The sequence below is a fragment of the Protobothrops mucrosquamatus genome, unplaced genomic scaffold (assembly GCF_001527695.2).
Source record: "Protobothrops mucrosquamatus isolate PMUCROS unplaced genomic scaffold, P.Mucros_1.0 scaffold12, whole genome shotgun sequence".
In the NCBI taxonomy this organism is placed as follows: Eukaryota; Metazoa; Chordata; class Lepidosauria; order Squamata; family Viperidae; genus Protobothrops; species Protobothrops mucrosquamatus.
Window position 1 is genome coordinate 1,801,230 of NW_015386399.1, and position 25,901 is coordinate 1,827,130.

The window sequence follows — 25,901 nt, forward strand, 5'->3', positions numbered from 1 at the left end:
TCCATAAGAAGTGAACTGACTGAGTTAACCCACCAAGAATGCAGAACATCCCCAATGAGGCAAACAGCTGTGATAAGGTTACACAAACCAGACTAGATACAAATGTATTCACCGTCTGCATCTTTTTGCTCAAAGATAAGGATCATGCAATTGATTAGATTATATGGGAAGGTATCTCAATTTTATTAAGGAGACAAAATGCCACTCTGCTAATAGACAGAATATTATTTTCATGTCATTTAACCTTCCCTCCACTGTTATGTGTAGCTTTCTGAACAAGATGGAAAATAACTGCTACATATGGAAAAATCATTCCCATTTGCATGACAGAAACAGCATTTTAGAAACTTAGAGAGCCTTTGGTTGTATAGACTGTACACTTGACCCATAAAATAAAAGCTATATTTACATTTCACTGCTTCTTAGTGCATTGGAATGTAATGTGGATTTCTTTCGCTACTTCCTTCATTATGATTTATAGGGAGACACAATCAAATGTCTCTACTGAAACACCTCAACTCTACCCCAACAACAAATACATAAATAAAATCATAAAATAACTTGATCTCATTGCTCCAAAAAAGGAATATTTCAACTGCCATTATATAACACTAGAGGGCGCTCAGGATCGGTTGCGCAGTCATGGTTCATTTTTGACAATTATTATTTTTAGTGCAATTTGTTCATCATATATTAATTACACAAACAAACACATACACACTTTCATACTTTATTAGGATATATTAGGAACTTAAGAGTAAAGTAAAATCCCCCTATGGAAACCAGAACATATCCTGCTCCTTCCCCATCTCCCCTTTGCAGATTTCAAATGAAAAACAGAACATATTCAAGAATAAATGGTAGATATATATGTACTTTCAGACGAGTTCGAGAAATTATCTAATATCCTAAAAGGCCCCAAAGGCTTTGATGGAAAATATAGCAGGGTGAATCTATGACATCCCCAAGTGAAGTTGACAAAGACCTCATTATGAAACTGTTTCAAATTTCTGTAGGTAGCAGGAAGTTAAATTACCTAAGGATTCAACAACATCTCCCAACCATGGAGTATCTTACTGATTTTCCAACTTTATGTTAAGAAGGGGAACAAACACATGTAACTTAACTGGCTGGGTCATTAATTCATAAAATCATGATTGGCTCTTGTTTGAAAGGATGTCTCTTTACAAGCCATAATCTTTAATACAAATAAAATATTTAGATTACATTAAATAAAAAATCAGACTGCTAATCTGAAACAAAAGCCATTGAGACCCTCAACTCCAACATATGTTATGAGTGGAATTCCTGAATTTAGTCTACAAAAACCGTTTTAATTATTTTATTTATTTATTTGTTTGTTTATTAAATTTATAGGCCATCATCTTACCTCAAGGATAATTATGTGGCATTTATTCCTCTAGGATTATTCAGTGTACCTAAGATGAAATCATGTTGATGTTACTAAGACCAAAATGCTTCCATATTTTGAACTTAAGTACTCTCATGGTCTATACCAGGGGTGTCAAACTGGCGGCCCATGGGCCGGATGCATCATCGGGAAACCATGGCCACCCCATTGCTGGCAATGGCGAAAAAGCTCCAATATGTTGCACGACAGCACGTGATGTCGCGAGTTTGACATGTCTGGTCTATACTGATGGGTCCTCATTAGGTTTTAGAAAATAAGAAATGGCTTAAAATACTTAAGACATATTTTAAACTGGCTTTAAAATAATTATTTTAATATGATTTTGCACGTTATTAATAGTTACATTTAACTTCTGTGGCATGACAGTTAGGGCACTGAACAGTTTCAAATTCTTACTAGTTATACAGAGGTCAGTGAGTGACTTTGTGCAGTGCTGAATCTCAACCTAAGCATCTCACAAGAAGATTGTATGAGAAGAAGAAGCAGCCTGTTCTCATCTGTGCCACTTTGATATGTTCAGGGGAGCAGTAAGATTTAAATGTATATCATCTTTATCAAGTCATATAGTCAAATGGATAGTCGAGAAAATACTAAAAAATAAAAAATAAGAGATCTAAAATAACCCTTATTAACCTGAATAACCACTTCAAAATTTAGTACATCCCAGGCACTTTCTTGAAGATATAAAGCTGTAATTTAAAGAGAAAATTGAAGTATTCAGTGAGAGGATAGTCATATTAAAAGTATTAAATCTTAAATGAAAAAGAAATCAAATGAAATTAATTTTCTCCTGCCCATAAATTATTTTTTCTACACAGATCACAACACAGAAAAGGCGATCTAAATTATCATGTTCATATCAAATAATATGCATATTTTCCTAAATGAGATCTTAATTAGCATTTCCTGAAGCCTCAGAATTTCTACATCATCTAGTATTGTAGCAAATGCATGGGCTAAAAGTTGGCTCTCAACTTTTAATATGTATCTTAAAGTCATTCTTTTGAACAACCCAAGTCTCTCAAAAAACAAAAATAATGAACAGAGCCAGCTTGGTGCATCAATAAAGTGTTGGACTAGGAATGGAGATCCAGGTTTCCAATCCATCCTAAGCCATGAAAACTTTGGCTGACTTCAGGCCACTCATTCTGTCTTAGAGTTTCTCAATCTTAGCAACCTGAAGATGTGTGGATTTCAGCTCTCAGCATGTTGGTTGGAGAATTCTGGGAACTGAAGTCCACAAAAACTAAAGTTGCTAAATTGAGAAACACTATTTTAGATCAACCTATCTCAGATTGGGGGAAAGAGGAATGAGTGCTATCTATGCCATCTCCAGCTTCTGGATGAAAGGCAGAATATAAAACTAATAAATAAAAGAGTTCCTGTTCTTTGCTTGAAGGCAAAGTCAAAAGCTGAGACTGACAAAAAGCTGACAGAACACAGCAGAGAATCTGAGAGACATTTGCTGTTTTGCAAAAGAGTTTGAGAAGCAAGAAGAGCAACAGGAGAAAGTGCAGAAGGAAATCATTTCTTATAGAAGCTGCTGCAAAAAGAAAGAGGGTAAAAAGACACTGTGAAAGCAGAGTAGGCAGAAAGAAAAGGATATCCCCAATAGCATGGAGAGGAAAGTCTGATTTAACCATCATCTCTTTGCAAAAACAATGAAAGCAACAGATACAAATACTGAGGTAGAGAGCTTTTCTTTGCAGGTGGTTGAAGTCACTCAAATGAGTAGAGGAGGAACAAGAAGTAAGATCCCTCTAAGGTGGAATGGCTGCAAGACCATTCTTCAACATGCCCAACTAGGAATGTTGGAATAATATTACTGAGCTTTTGTTCCATCTAGATTTCTGTGTTCTAGCAGGAATATGTGAAGGATTGATTGAGAAACACTTTTGTAACCCAAGGAATCACTCTGGCTACCATGCTTATATTCTTTTCTTTCTAACCAGGACATCTAATTCATAGCACAATGAATAAGATAACCTTCCCACATAGCAGAAATATAGCACATTTTTCACCTGTTATTCTCTTATCTTCATTTAGAGTCCAAAGTGTCCAGTCTCACCTGATATTAATATCCTTAGAAAGGAGTTTGTCTTTTCATTCTTTAAACTTTAAAAAAGATTCCAAGCAGCAATTAATTCATTTTGGAGCAACACAGCTTTTTCTTATGTGTAGTTTACTTGAAAGGGCCTGAGGAGGGAGTCTACTAACAGATGTTTTCTAATAGTTCCATCTCAACTTCTATGTGTACTTGAGGGAGACAGATAAACAGATTTTGGGATGTTGGAAACAGGTTATGAAGAATGTTTAACCAATGAAACAGTCTGCCTTCTGGAATTATGGGTGCTCCATCGCTGGAGGAAAGAACTCTTGCTTGAGCAGGAGTTTGTGCTAGATTCAAGACCCACTCCAGGCCTATGATCTTATGATTCTATATAGTCAATATTTTAAAAAGAATATTTTGATTTAGGAAATGTGGTCAATAGCTTCACAATAAAATCAAGGTGATTCAACATTTTCCTCTGTATAAAGTACCTTGATCTGCAAATTGTTAATAGCTTATTGTTTGTAATGTTAAAATGACCATTTATCTGAATACAAATGGATTAGACTTGTTCCAGGGTTGATTCAAAATCTATGCAATCTAAAAAAAACCACAACTTTATTTTCTTATTGAAAATCTCCAGTTGAAGCAACATACTGTTCTAGGTAGACATCCTTGGAATTGCTTTCTAAATGTTATTTCTGCTAATTGTAAATTATTTCCTTCTAAACATACAAGTTTTTGATAAGAACCTGCCAAGAATTTGGGAGGAGAAAAATAACATCCTTCTCCATGGAATTTCTTGTAGGTTAACATTTCTGACATCTCTTCCCATTATGCTTTATCATGTTCCTGAAGTCAATCCAGATGTGATGCAGAAGATCTGCAAACAGGATCTTCTGTGTATAAACATATTAATGCCATCAGTCTCTTATCAAAACTTAAATGTTAGAGTAACTTTCAAGTTTCCATCTGTCAAAAGAAAGGGTCACATGATTTCTATATGTTGCTTTTTGTTGGAATTAATTAGTCTGGAAATAATTTTCAATCAGGAAAATGGACAGGGGGAGGAGAGGTAACGGAGGCCTTCCTGCGATGCAATTCAGATTCAATAAATAAATAAAAAGCAGTACGAAGATTTTGGCTTTCAAGTTCAGAGGAAAGCAGTAAGATGATTTAAATGACTCTTTCCTGGCATCCAACATTCCTTCCTCAAACATAGTGACATATGCCAGGAGCAAAACACAAAGCAATTGGTAGAAAATGCTTACTTTGCATAATGAAACAGGGATTTGCATAATATGCATAGCAGGCTGCCTTCATTTAGGGAATTGCGATATGGCAAACCTAAAAGAGCACCACACAATCACTTTAATTCAGATAGGTATCAGCCTTAAATGTGATTATAAATCTAATGGTGATTATATATTTCTATTATCATTAATGTAAAATGCAATTGCTCTGAGCCATTTAATACAGTTTCATATATGGAACATGCAAAGTTAGAAAGACTGTTTATTATTATTTTTGATGCCTGGCCTAAATATTGACTAGACCAAAGGCAACAATGTAATATAAATGCTTATTAAGACAGTAAAAGCTGGGTTTTACACCCTGAATTGTGGTAACCAGTTAACAGTACAAACACACTAGAAGTGTGGGTGTATATGTATGCCTGTCTGGGAGGGGAAGCAAAAGGGACAGATGGTGTGTGAGAAGGTTAATCGGTATCATGCTGCTTCTTTATCTTTAGCAAGATTTCAAGAGGAAGATGCAAGTCTACTCAGAAGTAAGTGCTAGATTTTAATGAGGTTTATGCCCAGGTAAGCAAAGTGCAGTAGTCTCAGAGGCTTGAACTGAAAAAGATGGCACATGAAGACATAACCATTTTTTTCAGCGTTCCAGTCCAAAGACAGATTTGTTCAGGAGAGATATGAGTACAGTTTAAAGTAAAAGAGAAAAAGAAAAAAGAAAGATGCTACTAGTTGGTCAAGACACATAGGTGTATGTGTACGCACACACACACACACACACACACACACACACACACACCATGCAAAAACATGATGGAGAGTTTAATAATAATTAATTTACCTTAAGGGTGAAACTATTATTGTAAATCAAGTATTTTGTTTATGCTCTTCCTTCATTTTTAAAAATTTATTTCATATTCATATTGATTTTAAATCTCAAATACTGTAATTAGTAATGCTTGTAACCATAACATTTGAAAGCGTAATTAATATTGATTGAATATCTTTTTATATTCTCTTTTATGTATATTTAACTCTCTAAGGCACTTATATGGTAGAATATTAAGAATCTAATATATTATATATTATTTTATTATTTTATTGAGCCAAAATAATGTGTTGCATTAAAACTAAGAGAATGGAACAATAGTTTATATGACTTAAAAGACTGAGGTAGTTTTATATTGATATTTTTAACTGTACATCACACAGACTCCCTCTGTGAGGGAGATGGGCGGTTTCTAAACGTGATAAATAAATAAAATAAATTATAGATATACTTTTACTTTCTACAAATGCCACATGTTTATTCATTCTATATTTTTTTCTAATTTGATTAGTATTGCTAGTACATAGCCAGAAGATATCTTCATATCTTCTGGCTATGTACTATATATGTATGCATATGTACCACACAGATACCAAATAGAAGCTACTGTATGCCAATTATTTTGGGTGGAAAGTTTCAATGTAAAAAAAAAAAGAATCACATTCTTAAATAAGGATAGAATAAGCTCATCTGATACACAGAAAACTCCCCCCCCCCCAACAAAAAAAGAAAAGGAAGAAAATATCTTTTATCAATTCACTCTTCAGAGTACAACATTATATGTTTAGCTTTCTGGAGACAGAGGTTATTTGAAGCGTTCAAACTATTGCCCGAAGTGAATTTCATGATGGGAAATAATTATTATGATGCTCTCAAGAATATGGCTATGTCCACTTAATTTTAAAAGTCAGCTCATAAAAATATTAAGACAAAAACATTAATATTTTATGATACAGATAGGTCACTCTTTCAACGTTGTGTGCTGAAAAATTAAGCTTGGTTGTATATTATTTTTCTGCAACAGCTGTAATTAGCATAATATTTGGACGAATGTCAGTCTACCGATGGTTGGGAAAAATGGGCACTCTGGAATGTTTGTGGAGCTTCTGATATGGTGACTCAACATTTTAAAGTTTTGCACAGGATAAGGAATTAGAAGAGTTGGAAGGAATCCAACTACAGTTATCTTATCACAGCTGCAGTTACTTGAGAAATGCTGAAATGTACACTACTTTCAAACAGGGTCAGCAATCTTTTCAGGCATTGTATAATTTGATGTGATGCTCTAAATGCTAAAACATACGCATTAAAAAGATTTTTTTTTCATTTTAAGAAACTAAGATCTTATCAGATTTCATGTTTTCTTGCCCAAAAACTGACAAGAGGGAAAAAAAATAAAAATATGACATTCTCATAGGATTTTGGTCATTTTAAGACAGCAATCTAGATATACTGCTAGTAAGCATCATACTACTTCTCCTTACAATTCCATTATTAAAAACGTAACAACCAATTCTTTGTTTCCATGTATATAAACTAATTTGTTGTCTGTAAACTATGGTATTTAAGGCTTTCAATTCATGCAGAAGAAGGACTATAGGATTACAGGACTGTAATAGAAATACATAGTTATACTTAGAATGAAGAACATTTACACACACACACAAACACACACACACACACACACACACACACACACGCCTCAGTATGCTGGACCCTGATTAGGCAGCCAAAATAAGGAAGATTATTTAATTTACAATTTATTTGAAACATTTTAATTAAAAAGTATTTCCTTTAGACTGCAGTGTTTCTCAACCTTGACAATTTTAAGGCATGTGGGCTTCAACTCCCAGAATTGCTGTGGATGCTGGCTGTGGAATTCTGGGAGTTGAAGTCCACATGCCTTAAAATTGTCAAGGTTGAGAAACACTGCTTTAGAGGTAAGAAATTGTAGTTTGCACAACCAAGAAATTTCAACATAAAAGTCGATTGATTTCTGAGAAATCATCTGTGCAGTTACATCACAAAAAATTAGACATAATAATATGTAAGCCTAAGGATTGAAAAGAGCATTGTATTCTGAATAAAAATAAAAAATATATTTGCAAGGAGAAACATCAACATGGGTATTGGTAAGATATATTAGGTTCCAATACTTGCTTTGTTTGTTAGCTGAAAATGAAACTATTTTACCTCCAATGTATCAAGCACTTTGGCAAGATTCTGGTTTCTAAAAGAAAGGCTTTTTACATTTTTCTTGCTAATGGCCAATTATTAACAAAACATTTAAAAGAGAAACAAAAAGAGCAAAAAGGCAAATTAAAATACAAGCAAACCTATTTTAGTTAGCCAGTGCAACAGTACAAAATCCATACTGCAAGTATTACAAAGTCTATTTATTCTACATGGCCCTGGTTACCTATCTGCTTTTAACAGCAAAGCAGTAGAAATTATGAAGACGATGGGGCAAAATAAGATGTTGCTTCTACTTTAGATTTTTTAACATGGGATTAGACAAATAATGAAGGGCCAATCCATCAGCAGCCATTGGCAATAACGGACAGATACATTTATGTAGTACTTATTTTGAATACTGTTTTTTCAATAAGAACTTCTCCAAGCAATTTATTAAAGTTAAAAGAGTTCGATTTCATCAGAGGTGGACTTTCACACATAGAGCATTCACCCCCGAACCAAGCAACACATTTTCTCCACAGCTTTCCCCAACCTGAAGTCTTTAGTTGTGCTGGGATTACAACTTCCAAAATCCTTAGCCTTTGGCCATGCTTGTGGAAATTCTGGGAGCTGTATTCCCATTTCATTTGGATATAATGCAGAAAAACTACCATATCATACTGGTTTGTGAGCTTCCTCGCTATTTTTTTAAATGGTGGATTTTTGGTCAGATATACCACCATATTCCTAAAGAATCCAAGAGTATATAAAGACCTTATATTTTAAATCTGTCCAATTAATGTATGCCATCCCAATTGACAAATAGATAGCTCAGTGCTGCAGGACATGTCTGCTAAGTTCAAATGTAAAAAGGATATAATGAAGACTGTTTAAAACAAACCAACAAGCTGCATTTAAGTTTGAGCTTGTTGAATATATTGTAACACCATTTATCAAGATTTACTTGCTCTAGAAACTTACACCCAACTGTTGAAATTTATCTGGATTAACCATATAAATAACAGAGAAAGCCCAGAGACTACAGACTATTACCTAACTCAACCTTCCTATAAAAGAGTGACATATACTGTTCACCAGTTCATGCTTATAGTTCACTGAAATTTCAATCCTACACAGACTAAGATCTACTGAAATCAAGGCAATCCTCTATTGGCTGAATACACAGAATCTAAACAAAGTAACCTTTGGTACTTTTAGAGGGAGGCAAAGTGGATAACCATGGTGTTCCAGGAGAAGAAATAACAATACTGTGAGGAGCATCAAAAATTCTAGGTGATGCTTAAATATTTTTGTATGGTGTTTTACTTCATTTCTGAAAAGACTTTAGGCTTCATGTTCTAATGGCCTTGAAATGGAGCCAGTTGACGTTATGTTAATGTAAATGTATGCCGAGTTACCAAAAGGTTTCGAGGATCCCACTGTTTTCTATGGTAAGAAATATTACTCAATCTATTGTAGTGGTCCCTCCAAGAGCAAGATCTGATGACTTAAAACTTTGTTTCCTTTGCAGCAAACATTAGCCTAAACTGTCCACAACAACCTGTTCATATAGTTTCCTGCCAGAGGGTGGAAGTCAGGCCTGTTTCCTTTCCACATGCTACAACAGGAAGGGCACAGTGAAGAAATTTCCTGAACATACTCCTCATCCACCCTTTCTCTGACAGCAGTGGAAGAATGATGTGGAGCAAGTATGACGAAAAAGATAACCTCAGGTTCATTCTTTCAGGACACAGTAACAAAGCACACCAGGCGTTCAGCTGATGTCTGGGGTTTGGAGGTGTTCTGATAAGGAATAAATGTTGGATTTCCAAATCCAAAAGTTAGCCGAGTATCTAAATGGCAATGCCAATAAAGCAAATGTTAGTATGCCCTTAAGAAAAGCTGTTCTGTTCTAAGGTATCTGATCCAGTTCCCCAACTTCCTTTTTTAAGTGTGGATTAACCAGAGCAACTTGCCAAGACAAATGAAAGAAAGTATGACCCCCCCCCCAACACACACACTACAATTCCTGGGTAGTGCTGTTCCCTTCTAATTTTCATACCACCATCACCTTTCCTTCTGCAGTCATTGGACCCTGGCATTTCTTAGGCTGGTTCATTTGCTTTCTGCAGTATAATCATATGCAATGAAGATATGCATGGCCAACATTTAAGCAGGCTGCAGATCAATTAGTGGTCTTAAGTTTATCTGATTTTTATCAAAGAAGACAGAGCTGTGGGTCGATTGTCAGAGCCTGTGTCAAGATGACCTTTTCAGAGATGTCTACATTGTTGGTCCCCTGGGCAACTTGTTGTCCCCTGTTAGTCTCTGAATGACAGAAGTCTGTTCTGCTCAAGCACAAAGTATACACAGATGTCTATATTACATTCTTATAGGTTTGACAGCAACTGCATGTTGTATCTATAAACTGTCCTTTAGCAGTGACACATCCTCAATGATGATAAGCTAATTTATGCAGCTAAATCTCCTTTGTGAAGAAATGAAAGCTAATTGAGTCATTACAAAGTAATTCAGAAAGGAATACCTTGTATAAATTGGCTTACTTTATAAATCCTTCTCAAGCAATTTTCATGCATCCTAAATGGGGCTATTCAGATTCTGCCCTCCACCAAATCCCATTCAGCTTTAGTGCCATAGGAGAATGGTTAAGCTTCTGGAATTTCAAATATCTTTATTTGTGCTAGAGGGAAGGCAAGTCTTCAAAAGCAAATATAGACACCATATCCAACATACCTGAAATACTGCTTACAGCATCCTGACTTTGTTTGGTTGGTTCCTCACTCTTTCCTGGTATTTCAGCTACTGTTGCTGCTTCTTCTGCAAATACAATAAGTTCAACAAACAAGTTAGCTTAAACTATTTTAGTCCTAGATCATTCAGAAAAGACCAAGAAAATAATTCATTTGTGCACACTTTGTCTCTTCAGAACATGTTGGAGGCTAAAACTGTGTTAAACACTTGCCATTCTCCCTTAGTTACAAACACCAACAGTTTGAATAAAAAAACATACATAGCATATTTACAACCATTTGTTTTTTATAAAGATAGAAAGTAGATTTTAATTGCCAACAGGTCAGCCTTCCCAAATCTGGTGTCCTACACATGTTGTTAGATTTTCATTGTGGAGCTGAGTTCAACATATTGGAAGTTTTCAATAGTTCTTTTCTTTGAATTTGCTTATAATCCATATATGTCCTCTAAGGTTATTTTTCTAGAGCATTCTCCCAAAGCCAAAATTTTATTTTAGTTTACCTACTTACATGGTGATAACCACTAGCACTTTAAGACAATGCTGCCCAAGACATTTTGCTGCCTAAAGCAGAGTTCAGAGTTTGGCCCAGCTTCACGGTCATCTCCATCAGATTAATTTCTGAATCCACCAATTTCTTATTCACTAAAATACTGCATGAATCAGGTCATTTTAATTTACCTCTTGGCAAGACTACCCCTGCATCAAACTGACATACTTGCAGCCTTTTTTTCTCTTTTAAGTTATAAATATGTATGGAAAGCTTTGCCATGCTGCAAATTGTACAATTAAATCAACACAAGCTAATCTTCAACATCAAGAATGAAACACTAAAAGCTTTAGACCACAGTTATTCAAGTGACTTCTCCTTTATCCATCTAGACCCAATACTGTTCTACTCCTAATGGGGCATGATCACACAATTTGCTTACACTGAATTGTGGTTACACCTGATTCCACTTTGAAAGCAGTCTGTGCATGATATACTGAAATACTTGGAAAAAGTCCAACATCAGTGCTGAGAAAATCTGTGAACCAGCTGACTCTAACCACAAAATGCTGTTTTGTAGATTACAGGACTCACAAAGTATGCAATTATCAGGTTATTATAAATGTGGGATTGTAGAATGGTCTGTGAGAATTTTGTTGAGAGATAGGAGGAGGAAGAGCTGCAGCCAGGGCAACAATCAGATAAGAGCATCAATAGTCATGACATTGGTTTCTTGTCTGGACTACCTAGAAAGAGTGACAGATTGGTATACTTTAGAAGCAGTGCATCTGATTCCAGAAATCTACCAATTTATGTAACTGTACGGTTTTTACTGATCATTATGAACAAGTTTTTACTTAGAATTAATAAGGAGCACTCTATCACCTGTAAGTATTGAGGATGGCTTAATTATCATTACAATATTGCACCTAGCTGCAATTCCTGTAACTAACAGCCCAGTCACAATTTAGATTCAGTTTCAACAAACAGTATTACGTGTCACAATTTCTGGACAACAATTTAGTTAGAGGCTAATAACATGACTGAATATTACAATTCAGATGGTATCACTTTGTCTAATCTAATTTGATTTGATTGCCTCTCTTAGCAACTAGTTGGGCTCTGACTATGGCAGACCAGATGGTTTGATGTCCATTTAAAAGAAAGTTAACATCAATAAGTGTGTGTGATAATATTCAAAGTACAATATGTGGTTGGGTGTGCTCACTTTACAATTCATTTAATAGTTAGTGATTCCTTGATTGTTCAGCTGGGGTCAGCATGTTTAATCTAATGTGGAAATCCAGCTTGCAATGTCTAGCAATGAAACTTCCTGGGTGGACCATAGTAAGGTCTACTACCTTGTAGCCTGCCAGATTAGGTTTTTGTCTAGATAAAATAGCCTCACTTCACACAAAGGAAAATGCAATGAAAATGCAGAATAGTAAAACAGCTTCCTCATGCTACATGTTAATCAAGCACACTGACAAGACTTGAAAAATCTTTCTATTTTACTGTCAGGGACATCAAACTCTCATTCCTTAGTCACATCTCATGAACAGTCAGATCCATTGATGTCCAGTGGGGAATCCACTGTTCCAGTGGACATCAGTCTTAAATAATTCACACTTGATAAACATTATTAAATTTGCAGCATTTTGCAAAAGACCATTTTTGCTGCTAAAAATGTTGACAAACTTTATTTGTGGCATTCAAGCAATGATGCCAGCTGTTCTTATCAATTTATTACTGTACAGTCTTGGCAAATGATAAACAATGCAATACTTAATTTTAGTTGCACTTAATTAAGAAATCTGCTCTTTCAAAAACATTCTTCCATATAATTTAGTCTAGGCAACCCAGCAACCATTAGTGGGCATTATTCTCACAGCCATATGTTATTTCCTATTTGTTATATGCTGTCAATTAAACATTTACTGTATATACATTTTTTTGATTTTTATAATAGATTTAGAATACATAAGAATGTTTGTCTGCTTGTATGCATAAAGGCAATCTTCTCATCCAACTTTAGAAAATAATTACAGCAGCTTTTTTTGACGCCTTAAATAAATTAATTATAAGATTAAGCTTTCCCATATCATATTTCCTTTCTTTACTGCTTGCATAATTACATATATGCTTTGAGGAATTTCTCTGGACACTCAAAGAGGTGAACACATCACGTTCAATAGATAAAACAGAACACATCAAATAAATGGATATAAAAAATTGTCTAAATTTGGTTTCTATGGTGCACTTCTGCCATAACATAAATAATCTTTTGGTGGATAAGCCAGTCCTTAACTAAGTCCTTCTATCTCCTTCTCATTCAAAGCTCTAATCCCTGTCACAAAAATACCTACATTAGCCCTAATTAATAGCATATTAATAACAAGCACTTTGTTGGGCTACATTAGTTAGGAAACGCTCTGTCACTAAACAATATTAATACTTCAGATAGCGAACTTGTGGGTGAATATATTCTACTCAATACTTCAACAATGGTAAACAAAAACAGCTGAACTATGCAGTAAAATTCATCAAAGCACACAGATGGTTGTAAGATTTTCATTATGTAGTTTCCATAGCAATCATATTGCAAATCTGGAAGCTTCTTGCAAATAAGCAGCTTGTGTTTACATGCCTTTCAGCTGCACTATGGAATTCTTCAATATGAGAAGTGATTACTCCAATCACATTAGAAAAATGACTAGGATATACAGTCACATTTTCTGTTGATATCTAAGACTAGTTTCTCTGTGAAAGCTAGTTGTTGATAATTTCATGCTCTTAGTAAAGGAGCGTGCATCCTTTGTAAGCTGTGATCTCAGCATGTTCAATATGCAATACTTGTTTCAACTGTAGAAGTAAATATACTGTATCATCTTTTAGACTCTACCAAAGCATTGTTGTGGGCCTCTTCATGACCATCTAAGGAGGTAGGCAGCAGCAGCAGCAGAATGACGTAGCATACTGTGCAGTATCTGGAGCACCAGACACAAGATAACCATCATAAACATTCTTGTTTTGAAGACTAACAGACCAGACACTTTAGGTAGATAACAGGGCCAAAATCCTGAATATTACAAAAGTCAGCAGTGTCTAACCAACCTCTTGTTGCCAGATGACTGCTAATATATAAAGGGAATTTGAAAGATTCTGCTGTATAGAAATTTTGGACCACTTACTTCAATTCATTTCAGACCTGCAATAACATTTCTATAAAATTTAAGTATGGACTTTTGACTGGGCCATCCCAAAATGTCTCTTGTAAATTGTCATGTATGTTTGGAATCACTTTTTGCTGTATGAACACTTCAGCTTCAATTGCTATTTTTCTATAGAAATGTTCCCAATATAATGCATTTAATGGTGGCCGTTGTCCATGTCTTGAGCCACCAAAGCATTCCCAAATTATAACATTTTCATGTTTGAAAGCTGGTATAAGGTTCTTACTGGGAGGCAGTGTTTCGTTTTCACAGCCCTAATAATATCCATAGCTTGAAAACTTCTACTTTTGACTCATCTATTCTCTCAGAATCTGGAGGGATAAACTTGGTAAACTTGAAATGAGCACTGACATTTTTTTCCTAATGAGCCTTGGTTTTTTTTACCTAGCTATCGTCCCATAATTCCTATTTTTACCACTGTTTTTCTGACAGGTGAATCATTAGCTTTGACTCTGACCAAGGAAAGAAGAACTTGCACATCCCCAGATGCTCTTCCGAGTTTTCTGATTTCCTGGATGGTTTTATCCGGCTCTTTTGCAATCATTTTGACAGGATAAACATTCTCAGGAAGATTTAATATGGTCCCAAATCTCAAATTCAAGACTATCTGGAGCAATGATTCCATAATATTTTCCAGATTGATAGGCATCAAAATAGTTCTTACAAGGAAGTTTTTAGAAATTGAGTTTATGTTACCTCTTTTTGCACCCTCTGCAATGCAATTTTCTATATAATTTTACACACCCTAAATACATTTTCTATTCTATCCACACTGATATGGATGCTTCTATTCAAATAATACCGAGAATGACATTCTGATTACAGGTAGTCCTCAACTTACAACCATTTGTTTAGTGACCATTCAAAGTTACAAAGGCACTGAAAAAAGTGACTTATGACCATTTTTCATACTTATGACCACTGCAGCATCCCCATATTCATGTGATCAAAATTCAGACAATTGGCAACTGACACATATGGGTCATGTGATCCCCTTTTGCAATCTTTTGACAGACAAAGTCAATATGGAAGCCAATTTTACCCAATAACCATGTTATTAGTATAATAACTGCAGTGATTCACTTAACAGCTGTCGCAAGAAAGGTCATAAAATGAGGCAAAATTCACTTAACTGTCTCGTTTAACAACAGAAACTTTGGGCTCAATTGTAGTTGTAAATCAAGGACTACCTGTATTCACTGAGTATGCTAAAGTCACACAACATAGAGCAGGCTTTTGTAACTGTTTTATAATAGTTATAATTTTCCATTCTGGAAAAAATAACATTTTTGGAAGAGATGCCAACATTTTTTAATTTCAGTAATTATTTTATGGAAGAAGAGTACACCATTTGTATATGTATATATGTAGGTATATGCATATGTAGGTATATGTAGGTATATGTAAACAAATGTCATTCTCTTGAGCTCATGAAGACTATTAACTGCCTTAAATGCATAAGGTATATATCAAAAGCCACATTCTTAAGGATTTTTCTATGTGTGTGTCTCTCTCTCTCTCTTTCTCTCATCTTTGGGATATAAAGAGGTTCAGGAAACATTATATTTCCAGATGATTGACGTTGCTCCCTCCTTCAGAAATCTACAAATTTCTCATGGATATCATAGGTAACTAGCAGATATACTTAACCTCAATTTGTTTGGCCTTGCAGGATACCATAGCTCTTAAAAAAGCAATAAGAAGAACTCAGAATAGGGTATTTCTGAGCACATGGGAACTGACTTTCCATATATAATAATGTGGTTCAACATAGGTAAAACAAAGTTAATTAAGCAAAGTCAAGAATGTTAAATAAGGACAATTCAGTAGTAAGTAATCATACTGTATTTTTTAAAGCCCCAATCCATCAACAGCTGAAATATAAAAGGGCTGTATAAATTTTAAAAATTACCAGGTTTCCTCAACAGAGAGTGGTCCATTGCTACCAAGAAAACTTTATTTCTTATCAAGAGAAGTGTAGTATATGCCAAGACAGAGATAAGGTGACCCCTGAGGTCTTGTAGAAAATGCAATCTTTCAATAACTTTATTATATTTTGAATTAATGAAAAGCACCTTTGTTTACCCTTTCATTCTATTTATGATGGCAGCTAATGCAATTGTGGTGTTTAAGGTGTTCAGAAAGGTTATTATGTGTTTTTGAGATTTCATTGATGCCATTCTTAGGCATGATGTAATTATACTTGTTAGCATCTGGTAGCTTTTATTATCCAAGAAAGGCAAAAATAAGGACATGTGCCCACAATATAATTGACCCAATACATACTAAACTGAGAAAAAAACATTGATGAAGGCATTGCATAACAGGTAAGTATTATGGTGAATAATTAATATTTCACGAATGAATGTATACAATTTCTCCTAACAATATTTTAAGCTTTTGACATAAGATGGAAAAACAAAGATGCAGATTTGACACTGCACACTCTTCTCAAATAACTGTAATCTCAAATAACTGTCACTGAATTATGACTATTTGATTGTAGTGGTGCCAGTAAGCAATTACTTTTGAGGACTGGTTCCCAGCATTATTAATCTAAAGCAGTAGAAGATAAGTTTATGTCAGCAGAAATGAAATATAAAGTATATAATTTCATTATACACACACACACACACAAAACCAGAGAATCCTTCACAATTTGAGAACACATATAGTGCAGCCACTTATATACACCTCAAGCAAAAGCTATATTAAACACCTTTTTCATTTATCCTTATGCCAAACACTCAATGAACACAGATGAGAAATAATGATTTTTCAACCTCCCTCTTCCAATTATAAACAGATTTAAATAAAAATCACATGTAAAATACATAACAATTTGTCACGTGATGCAATCAAGTTTGACACCTGTGCCATAGAATAACCAAAAAATTTCAACCTCCCCATTCCACTTCAGATTGTACCATTTAAGTTCCGCAAGACTTACAAATGCAGAGAAGGAATGTCTGTTTTACATCTCTTTTTGAAACACTGCTCTTTTAGTTCTGCTTGCAAAAACTGGATTATACCTCTTGGGCATTTTTAATATGTGTTAGTTGAAGATAGCTTTCACGTTCTTTTTTAGCAATGTTGCTCAATCTTGGCAACTTTAAGTATGTACATCTCAACTCCCAGAACTCCCCATTAACACAAAAATCATTAGTTTAAATCAGCATTTAGCATTTCTTTCAAAATGAGGTCATAATGTGATTTCTAAGATACCAAATAAAATAAAATAAAGTTCAAAGGATTAGCTTAAGGGAGTGATAACAGAACTAATATGGTATTTTTTTTCAGATAGAAGTAAACCATGACCTTAGAGCAGACATGTCAAACTCGCAACATCACATGACATCGCGCGTCGTATCTGAGCTTTTTCCCCATTGCCAGCAATGGGGTGGGCGCAGTTTCCTCGTGACACGTCTGGTCCGTGGGCCGGCAGTTTGACACCCCTGCCTTAGAGGAATTTTCCAATATTTTAACAGTCAGTTTTACATTTCTGAACCCAAGGATGGAATATTAACATTACTCTTTTCATTCACATCTACAAAGATATGTACAAAATCCAAAGATCTAGATAACCAAGGTGCCACTAACATGTAATACCATGACTAATTCATGAGAAAATCCTAAGAGGAGCAGAAAAAAAGCCTTGAAAACCTGCAGGCTACAGCTACTGAGTGACAGCATAGTGCTGCTTTACTTTAAAAACATATTTCTAATGTTAAAGCCTTATTTCAGATACCCTGTATTATCTCCTCCAATTGGCTTGTAAATTTTTCAGTCTTTTGGTGCTTAAATTAAAAAGCTAAAAATATGCACAGGTAATAGGTGAAAATAGAAAAGGTCTTTTTTTTTTTGGAAGAATAAAGCATAACATGGATAAATTAAAAGAATACAGTTGTCACACATGGCACTTGATGGTACATAAGAGAACAAGTCGTTATATGGAAGTGAATTTATTTATTTATTTTTAGGCAGGAAGGAAAACTAGGAGGCCCTTCAGCTTCTCCTGTCTGTCTTTTGTGCCCCCATGCAACCCCTGTAATGGGAGGTCTAAAAAGGATATTTCAGATCCCACTATGAAAAGTAACAAGGGTTGCAGTATCCACTTCCTTTACTTCTTCAACCGGAGTACAGTCCAGGTGCCATGACTCAGTGGTTTAATGACACTAGAAAAGATCTGAACTCCAGCAGTTAGAGTCCTAGCACAGCCTGGACTCTATTACTTACCTCAGCTTCTGCCAACCTAGTAGTTCAAAAGCATGCTACAGACAAATAAATGCACAGGTACCATTTTAGTAAGAAAAAAACACTTCGAGCGGCAGTATGAATTCAACCAGTGCCAGACCTACCCAAATGTGACATCTGAATGTGAGGGGACATTGGCCCTGGATGACACTGCAGAATGCCATCACGTCTTCTGAGTGTGGAGCTAGGCCATACCCTCTGGCTAGCTCACGAGCATGAACAGAATGGACTGGCAATCAGCAGCAGCCAATATTTTGTAACAGCGCTAAACAGGTTGTCCTTGACTTACAACAGTTCATTTAGTGACTGTTCAAAATTACAACAGCACTGAAAAAAGGAACTTATGACCATTTTCACATTTAAGGCCCATGCAGCATTCCCATGGTCACGTGATCAAAATTCACTTGGCAACTGACTCGTATTTTTAATGTCTACTGCTTCCTGGGGTCCTGTGATCCCCTTTTCCAACCTTCTGACTAACAAAGTCAATGGGGAAACCAGATTCACTTAACAACCATGTTACTAACTTGACAACGGCACCGATTCACCCAACAACTGTGGCAAGAAGGGTCATAAAATGAGGCTTAACACATGTCTCACTTAGCAACACAAATTTTTGACTCAATGGTGCTCATACGTCGAGGACTATCTCTAGTCTCCTGGTAATGGAACATTGCCATATGTTAAATAAATAACCTCCTTTGACATTTTCCTACTCACATGGCCTTTTCCCCTCTCAGCTATTTTTCTTTTTTTTTTTAAACCACACACCAGCATCAACACTTGAATACATGTGCAGAATTAGCACTTCAATGAAACAAAACTAGACTTCTGTAGGCAGAAGATGAAAAAAACAGAAGCAGGAAGAGATACTAATCCCCAAAGGGGAGAGGGGAAATGTCTTGCTTTCCCATCTGGTAACTGAAGATTGCCAATTTCAACTGAACAAGTGTACATAGCCTACTTGCATATACATAAATGTACCTGTGCATACATAGCTGCCAAAAGACACAACCTCCAAAATTGCAGACCCAGATCAGAAAAGTAATTAATAAAAATAATACTCAGTTTTCTGGAGACATCTCAGGAGAAAAGAAACATGTGCTTCAACCAATGACAAACAGGTACAAAATAAATAAAATTATGTACAAACGTTCTTATGTGAGTGTGGTTTTAAGAATTATAATATAAAAATACCTCTGTGTAAAAAGGCAAGTGTACTAATTACTAATATATTAAACTAGACTAGACTAGACAATATTGAATATTGTCTAGTATCAAACAATGTTTTTAACATGCTTTTTAAAAGCAGCGTGGAAACTAAATGTGAGTGTGTTCAAATCATAAACTGCAATCAAGTTTTCTGATTTAACAATAGAAAGATATTTAACCATGACAGTTATTTCGGAAAGCTACTTTGAAAATAGTATCAGAGATGAAGTTTTGGGAGGTTCCCGGAAAGGACAGGACAGGACAGGACAGGACAGGAAAGGAAAGGAAAGGAAAGGAAAAAAAAGGAGGAAAAGAAAAGTAGAAAAAGAGAAAAAAAGGCTGAATTGATCTGAAATCATGAAATGTACAAGGAGAATTTAGATGCAATATGTTTGGATACCATAGGCATTCAAACGTCATACTGTAAAGATCCATGACTCTTTTAAGGCTGTTAATCTTGACTCTTATTGTGCTTAAATAGATACAGATAGAGTATGTTGATCTATCCAAAGATCTTTAAAACATGTACATTTCTGTAATTTTTGAGCTGGTCTATCAGAGATAGTCTTATATAGATTACAAATCTATCACAATAATCTGTAACTTATGGGAGGACATTATAGATGCTACCTATCTGTAAGCGGTGCACTTAAAAAAAACCCAGGCTATTTGGAAGAATAAAGAGATGCATGGAAGAGAGAGTCTCCATCTCTGAAAATATACTTTATGTTCGGTATACAGTAGCTGAGATGGTTTAAAAACTCACAGGATTTGTTATGGGAATATACATGCTAAAGGCTGCTCCAATTGTTCACCAATCTCTGATCTGGATACCATCCTGTTATTAATATACTTTATGGTCATTATTCATAAATGGAAAAGAGCAATTTAGCATTTAACAAGTTCCATAAAATATTTTTATACCCTCTAAGTTATTTCTGTACCTATAGAAGAACAACAAAACTTAATGTTCCCTGAATAGAGTTCTGCTTGTACAGTAAGAAGTCCTCTTGCTTTCCCTATAGTTTTGCACTTCCTGCTAAAATTTGTTCAAGAACATCTAATTGCCTGGAATACGTTTTGAGGAGGAGGATGCACAGGAATTCTCTCCAACCCACCCTCACTGCTATAGATCATTCTACCATAAGGAAAGTTTGACTGGTTATCATTAACCAGCATTTACAGTATAATACTGAATTTTCTTTTAAAGTTATAAAATATGTGATATTAAAGACAAATGTTGCACTCATCCTAGGACTATAAAATGTTTTTACACTTATGACTATGAAATGTTTCTACAATACTACACTTATTGAAATCTTTTCAATAATTTAGATATTGGCTTTTGATTACAGAATTCTCTCAAAGAGATGACTGGCATAATATAAAATCACACAAATACAATCATTTAATATTTATGAGGTAACCTTTCACTGGGGACAATATGACCTGTATACTTTGTGTAGGAATGTTTTCTTTACCTTACTTCCTAATCACAAACTATGGTCATGAAAGACATCAGCTTTGTTTGCCTAAGTATTAGCAAAACATTATACTCTAGATACATAATGAATAATACCTTCATGACTAAGCAAAGCATTTAAAGAGTAACAGCTGCCAGAAATGAAGTCAACAATGAAAAGGTTGTAACATAAGTAAAATTACTTTTGTGTCTCTAGCATGACAAGATTCTCTAACATTGGTTTCTCATTCTTGCATCAGCATCCAACATCTCTCACTTAACCATCTTATATTGCTTTTGCAAATCAATGTCAAAACTACTTTCATGTTGGCTGATTCAAAGCAGGAAAAAAATTATCAGTATTAGTAGTGAGATTACTTATTTTATTACTTATTTTAACCCAGAGCAAAATTTTGGAAACATAATGCTTAGTAGTTCCTCTCATTACAGATTGCTTCTAAATTAAATAGCACAATCCAAAATAATTTCTATTTTAATATGCAAAAATCAATGTTATAATAGTTATAATAGAGAGGAGAAACTCTTCAGAAGATTTAAAGCAGGAGGCCAAATCCCATTTAGCCAGTGCAACTAAGGATGGGGGATCTTTGAGGAAACACAAGTTCTGCACACAGCTTTAAATCAAACACAATACTGTACTACTTACTAAAATATCATCTGATTTTTTTAAAAAAAATCAATTTAAAATCAATCATTTTTTTAAAAAAAATCACTCTTCCTTTTATAATTCAGGTAATATGGACAGCCTAAGAGTAGTCATTGTACTTCATCCCCAAATTGCTCCAGTTTCTTTTACAGTGGTACATTGGTATTCAACTGCTTTGAAACTCATTAAATTTGGTACTCAATTCATTGAATTTGGTACTCAACTCAATTTTGTCCTGGTACTCATCATTTGTTTGATACTCAACTCATAAGTTAGAACTTGTCAGTGTCAGCTGTCTTGTGATTCACTACATTATTCCTTATGGGAAAAATTTGGCTGGTACTCATCTCTTATGGTACTCGTTGTGCGTCCTAGAACAAATTAACAAGGTAGCACTGTAGGTTTTTGTTTTACAGTCAGGCCAGGAATGTGTTAACAAGGGAGATCAGAGCAGCAAAGAGAAGCTTACTCTGAAAAGCTGAAGAATCACTTCTTAGCAAATGAACTAGCAAATGTGTGGAAAAGCCTGAAAAATATCATTGGCCACATCCTGGACATAAACTGTTTTAATGCTTTCCCTTAGGACACCACTGCAGGGCACAGCATGCCAAAATAACTAGACACATAGACAGGTTTTTTCCATCGTACCATCACTCTGCTGAACACCTAATTCCCACTGTCTTATGTCTAAGTATATTTGCCCATATGGCATGACTGTATTATTACTATCCTTATCTTTTCTACTACCTGGTCTTTTGGGTATAAATATTATGATTGTTATTACTCTGTTGTTTTGCATGTACATTGAGAGCTTCTGCACTGGAGACAACAATTTCAAATACTTTTCAGGATATCAGGCTGCAAACCATAAAAGTAATATAATAAAGTATATAAAATAACTGCTGGTAAACCTGGCTGTGAAATAATTGTACTTAAGAGAATTTTGTTCAAACAGCATTCCAAGAATGCAGGTAGGCTGGAAGAAGACCTATTCATGTTCCATCACCCTCTCCCTCTGCCCTTACATCCTGTTCTTTGCATAGCTCCCATGTAGAGCATGATGCCAACATTAAACTCATATTGGACCCAAATGTAAAATACAAGGAAACAATGAATTCATCTTAAGCTAACAATTTAAAAAATAACCAAAACTGTGTCATAATGGAAAGTTGTTTGCCTTCTCGTTCTTCAAGTTTTTAGAAAGCAGGAGTGAGCTATACACACTGACTTGTGACTTGTTATATCAACCTTACCCCAAAACTCTTGCTTTTGGAGATGATATACCATTGGATTTGTCAGGCACAAAAGGCTTAGGAGCCAAACATGCTTAGGAACTGAAGCTGCAAATGTCGCAAGTTTTATTACACTTGTGACTGATAGCAATGTCCAATTATTACTGATATTTGGGGTTTGGGGCTGAAATCTTACAAAGGTCAGTATGAACAGTGAAGTAATACTCCCTGGGAAATTTCTGAAGAAGAGAGCTTATAGCACTCTCTCCAAGCATATAGTAGATTATACTAGCTGAGCTCTATATTGCTTAAATCAGGCATGTCAAACTCACGACATCACGTGACGTCGCACAACGTATTGCGACTTTTCCCCCATTGCCGGCAATGGGGTGGGCGCGGCTTCGTCATGACGTATTTGGCTCGTGGGCCGGCAGTTTGACATGCCTGGCTTAGATAAACCCAGAATATATGTAATTTGATCTAATCTATAATAAAGGAGACAATTTCTGTGTTATTTGAACCAGAGTTCTAAAGCATGTTGAGATCTTAAATAAATGTGTAAATAAAATTGCAAAGGTGCAAATAAAATTGTATTTTTATGAATAATTCTAGAATTAAATAATAATGTTTTTTATGCTTCAAATAATGCACTATCTACATTAGATGGAAGAGACATGTTTAGGTACACCCAGGGGCTTGAATACATCAGTGCTTATGAAAGTCCATGCTATTTCTCATAAGCCATATCAGCAGCTTCTTCTGAAATTTACTTCTATTCAAACTGATACTGAGGGCAAAGCTGCTGTTTAAGAATGAAGGGGCCAGGAATCCCTTAGGTGTGCAGAATTAGTTGCATGGTTTTATTTTTTTGGGATATGGGCCAGATATAAAGCACTAAAACAGATACTGCAGCAAACACCTGATTAAATTCAGTAAAGCCCAATGTCCCAAGGTACTGCTAGAAATATGTAGTTTTACAATCTTGGACTGCATTGCAGTATATAAGTGTAGATTAGTAACTGTGCTTTGGTATTGCACTTCTGTGCAATTCTTATACATCAATGCAATCACATTCCAACCTAAATTACTTCTTAATTTCCCTTAAGGAATCCCACTGCTTGTTTTAACATTAAGGAGGCTGGGTGTGCAATGCACTTTACGAAGTAGAAATTCTCTGGAGGTAGAAAATGCTTCACAACCAAATTAGGCTTGAAAGGGTCTACAAGAGGTTTGCTGCTAGTTGTCAGAAAATGAAGCAAGATATAAGATAGCCCAGAGGTAGTCTATTTGTAAAATTACTAGTGTTAAAGTGTACAAGTGAAAGCAAGGGACTTGTAGCAAAGGCAGTAGACGTCTATGCTATTGGGGATATTAATTAAAAGAAAGACATTTATAGCATAAACATCATTAGTTATGGTTTACAATTGGGAAAATTGGTTTATTTAACTGATAAAAGAAATCAATAGTTTAGTTTCTACTTCACATAATCAGCTCCATAATCAGCTCCATTCTTCTCATCAAGAGACTTATAAAACATCCAGTGTATATCTACACAGATATAAATCTGCTTTAAATACCACGGGATTTACTCTGAGAGAGTTATGGAATTACAGCTTAAATATCAACTTGAATTGAGGGCCAGTCTGGGATAGCAGCTAAGGCATCAGGGTAAAAATCAGGAAACAGTGAGTTCTAATCCCACTTTAGGCACAAAGCCAGCTGGGTGACTCTGAGCTAGTCACTTTCTCTCAGCCCTAGGAAGGAAGCAATGGCAAATTACTTCTGAAAAATCTTGTCGAGAAAACTGCAAGGACTGTCCAAGCAGTCTCTGAAAAATGGAGACTGAACAGAAGGAAAAAAAGAAAACCTTGAATAAGCAAATAAGTTGGTAATATTTGCCTACTTAAAAGAATGCCAATTCTTAATTCCAGAAGGGGAATAACAAGAATACATGACAATTCTGTCCTGTTTTGTGTGATTTGTATATCCCTTGACTGATGTGTCTTCAAAAGCCACAAAAGGAACTTTTACAGAATAGACAAATATGTATATAGCATCTTAAAGCCATCTGTCAAAAACAATGCTTTTCAGTAAGCTCCTTTCCTTATACAGTATGCTAAATTTAATGCAAACTATATTTTCCAAAAGATTGGAAATACCTACTACGTAACATGCATTTATGTAATTTATACTGTATCACTTAGCTTCTGATTGATAACACCAGTGCCTTCTATGACTACAGTTTACATTCCTATTACATTTAGTACAGAAATGATTTAGTTTTCTATTTAAGATCTCATTTCTATACAACCTTAAGAGGGAAACCTCATTTCCATGTGATTTTATACTCTTATGAACCCCCTCTTGCCATTTTGTTTTCACCACAATGAGTCTCACCACTATGAGCCATAAAGAATATTTTTTATGAGATTTACATCTATTGTCAAGAACTGGAAATCTTGACCATAACTAGACGGATAAAAAAATTAGTAAAAACCTTAGCATAATCTGATTTCTGTAGATAGATGTAGAAAAATTCAAGCACAGCTCCACTGCTTTTATTTATTATTTATCAGCAGATCCTCTTTAAAAGCAAACAAAGCAAGTTACCTTGTCACTCCTTTAAAAACATAATCTCAAGTATCAAGGAATAGGTGACAATTATAGAAAGAATAAAACTTGTGATTAAAAACTATACACTAAATTTAAAAAAATGACCAAATAAGGCAGTTAGTCTGTCAGTCAATATGAAAGTCAATTTTCTAACTGAACAATTGAATTTCAGAAATAACATTAATGAGTCAATAATTTTAAGAGATAATTTTTATAATTTCTATACCCA

The 25,901-nt window shown here is 35.0% G+C and overlaps 1 protein-coding gene across 1 annotated transcript in view; it reads right to left on the reverse strand.

Moving 5' to 3' along the window:
• Nucleotides 1-25,901, reverse strand: part of SKAP2 (src kinase associated phosphoprotein 2) — a 126,779-nt gene that overhangs the window by 13,597 nt on the left and 87,281 nt on the right. The window contains exon 10 of the mRNA XM_015810593.1: nt 10,494-10,577. Coding sequence (XP_015666079.1) covers nt 10,494-10,577 — 84 coding nt within the window. The remainder of the gene's footprint in view (nt 1-10,493; nt 10,578-25,901) is intronic.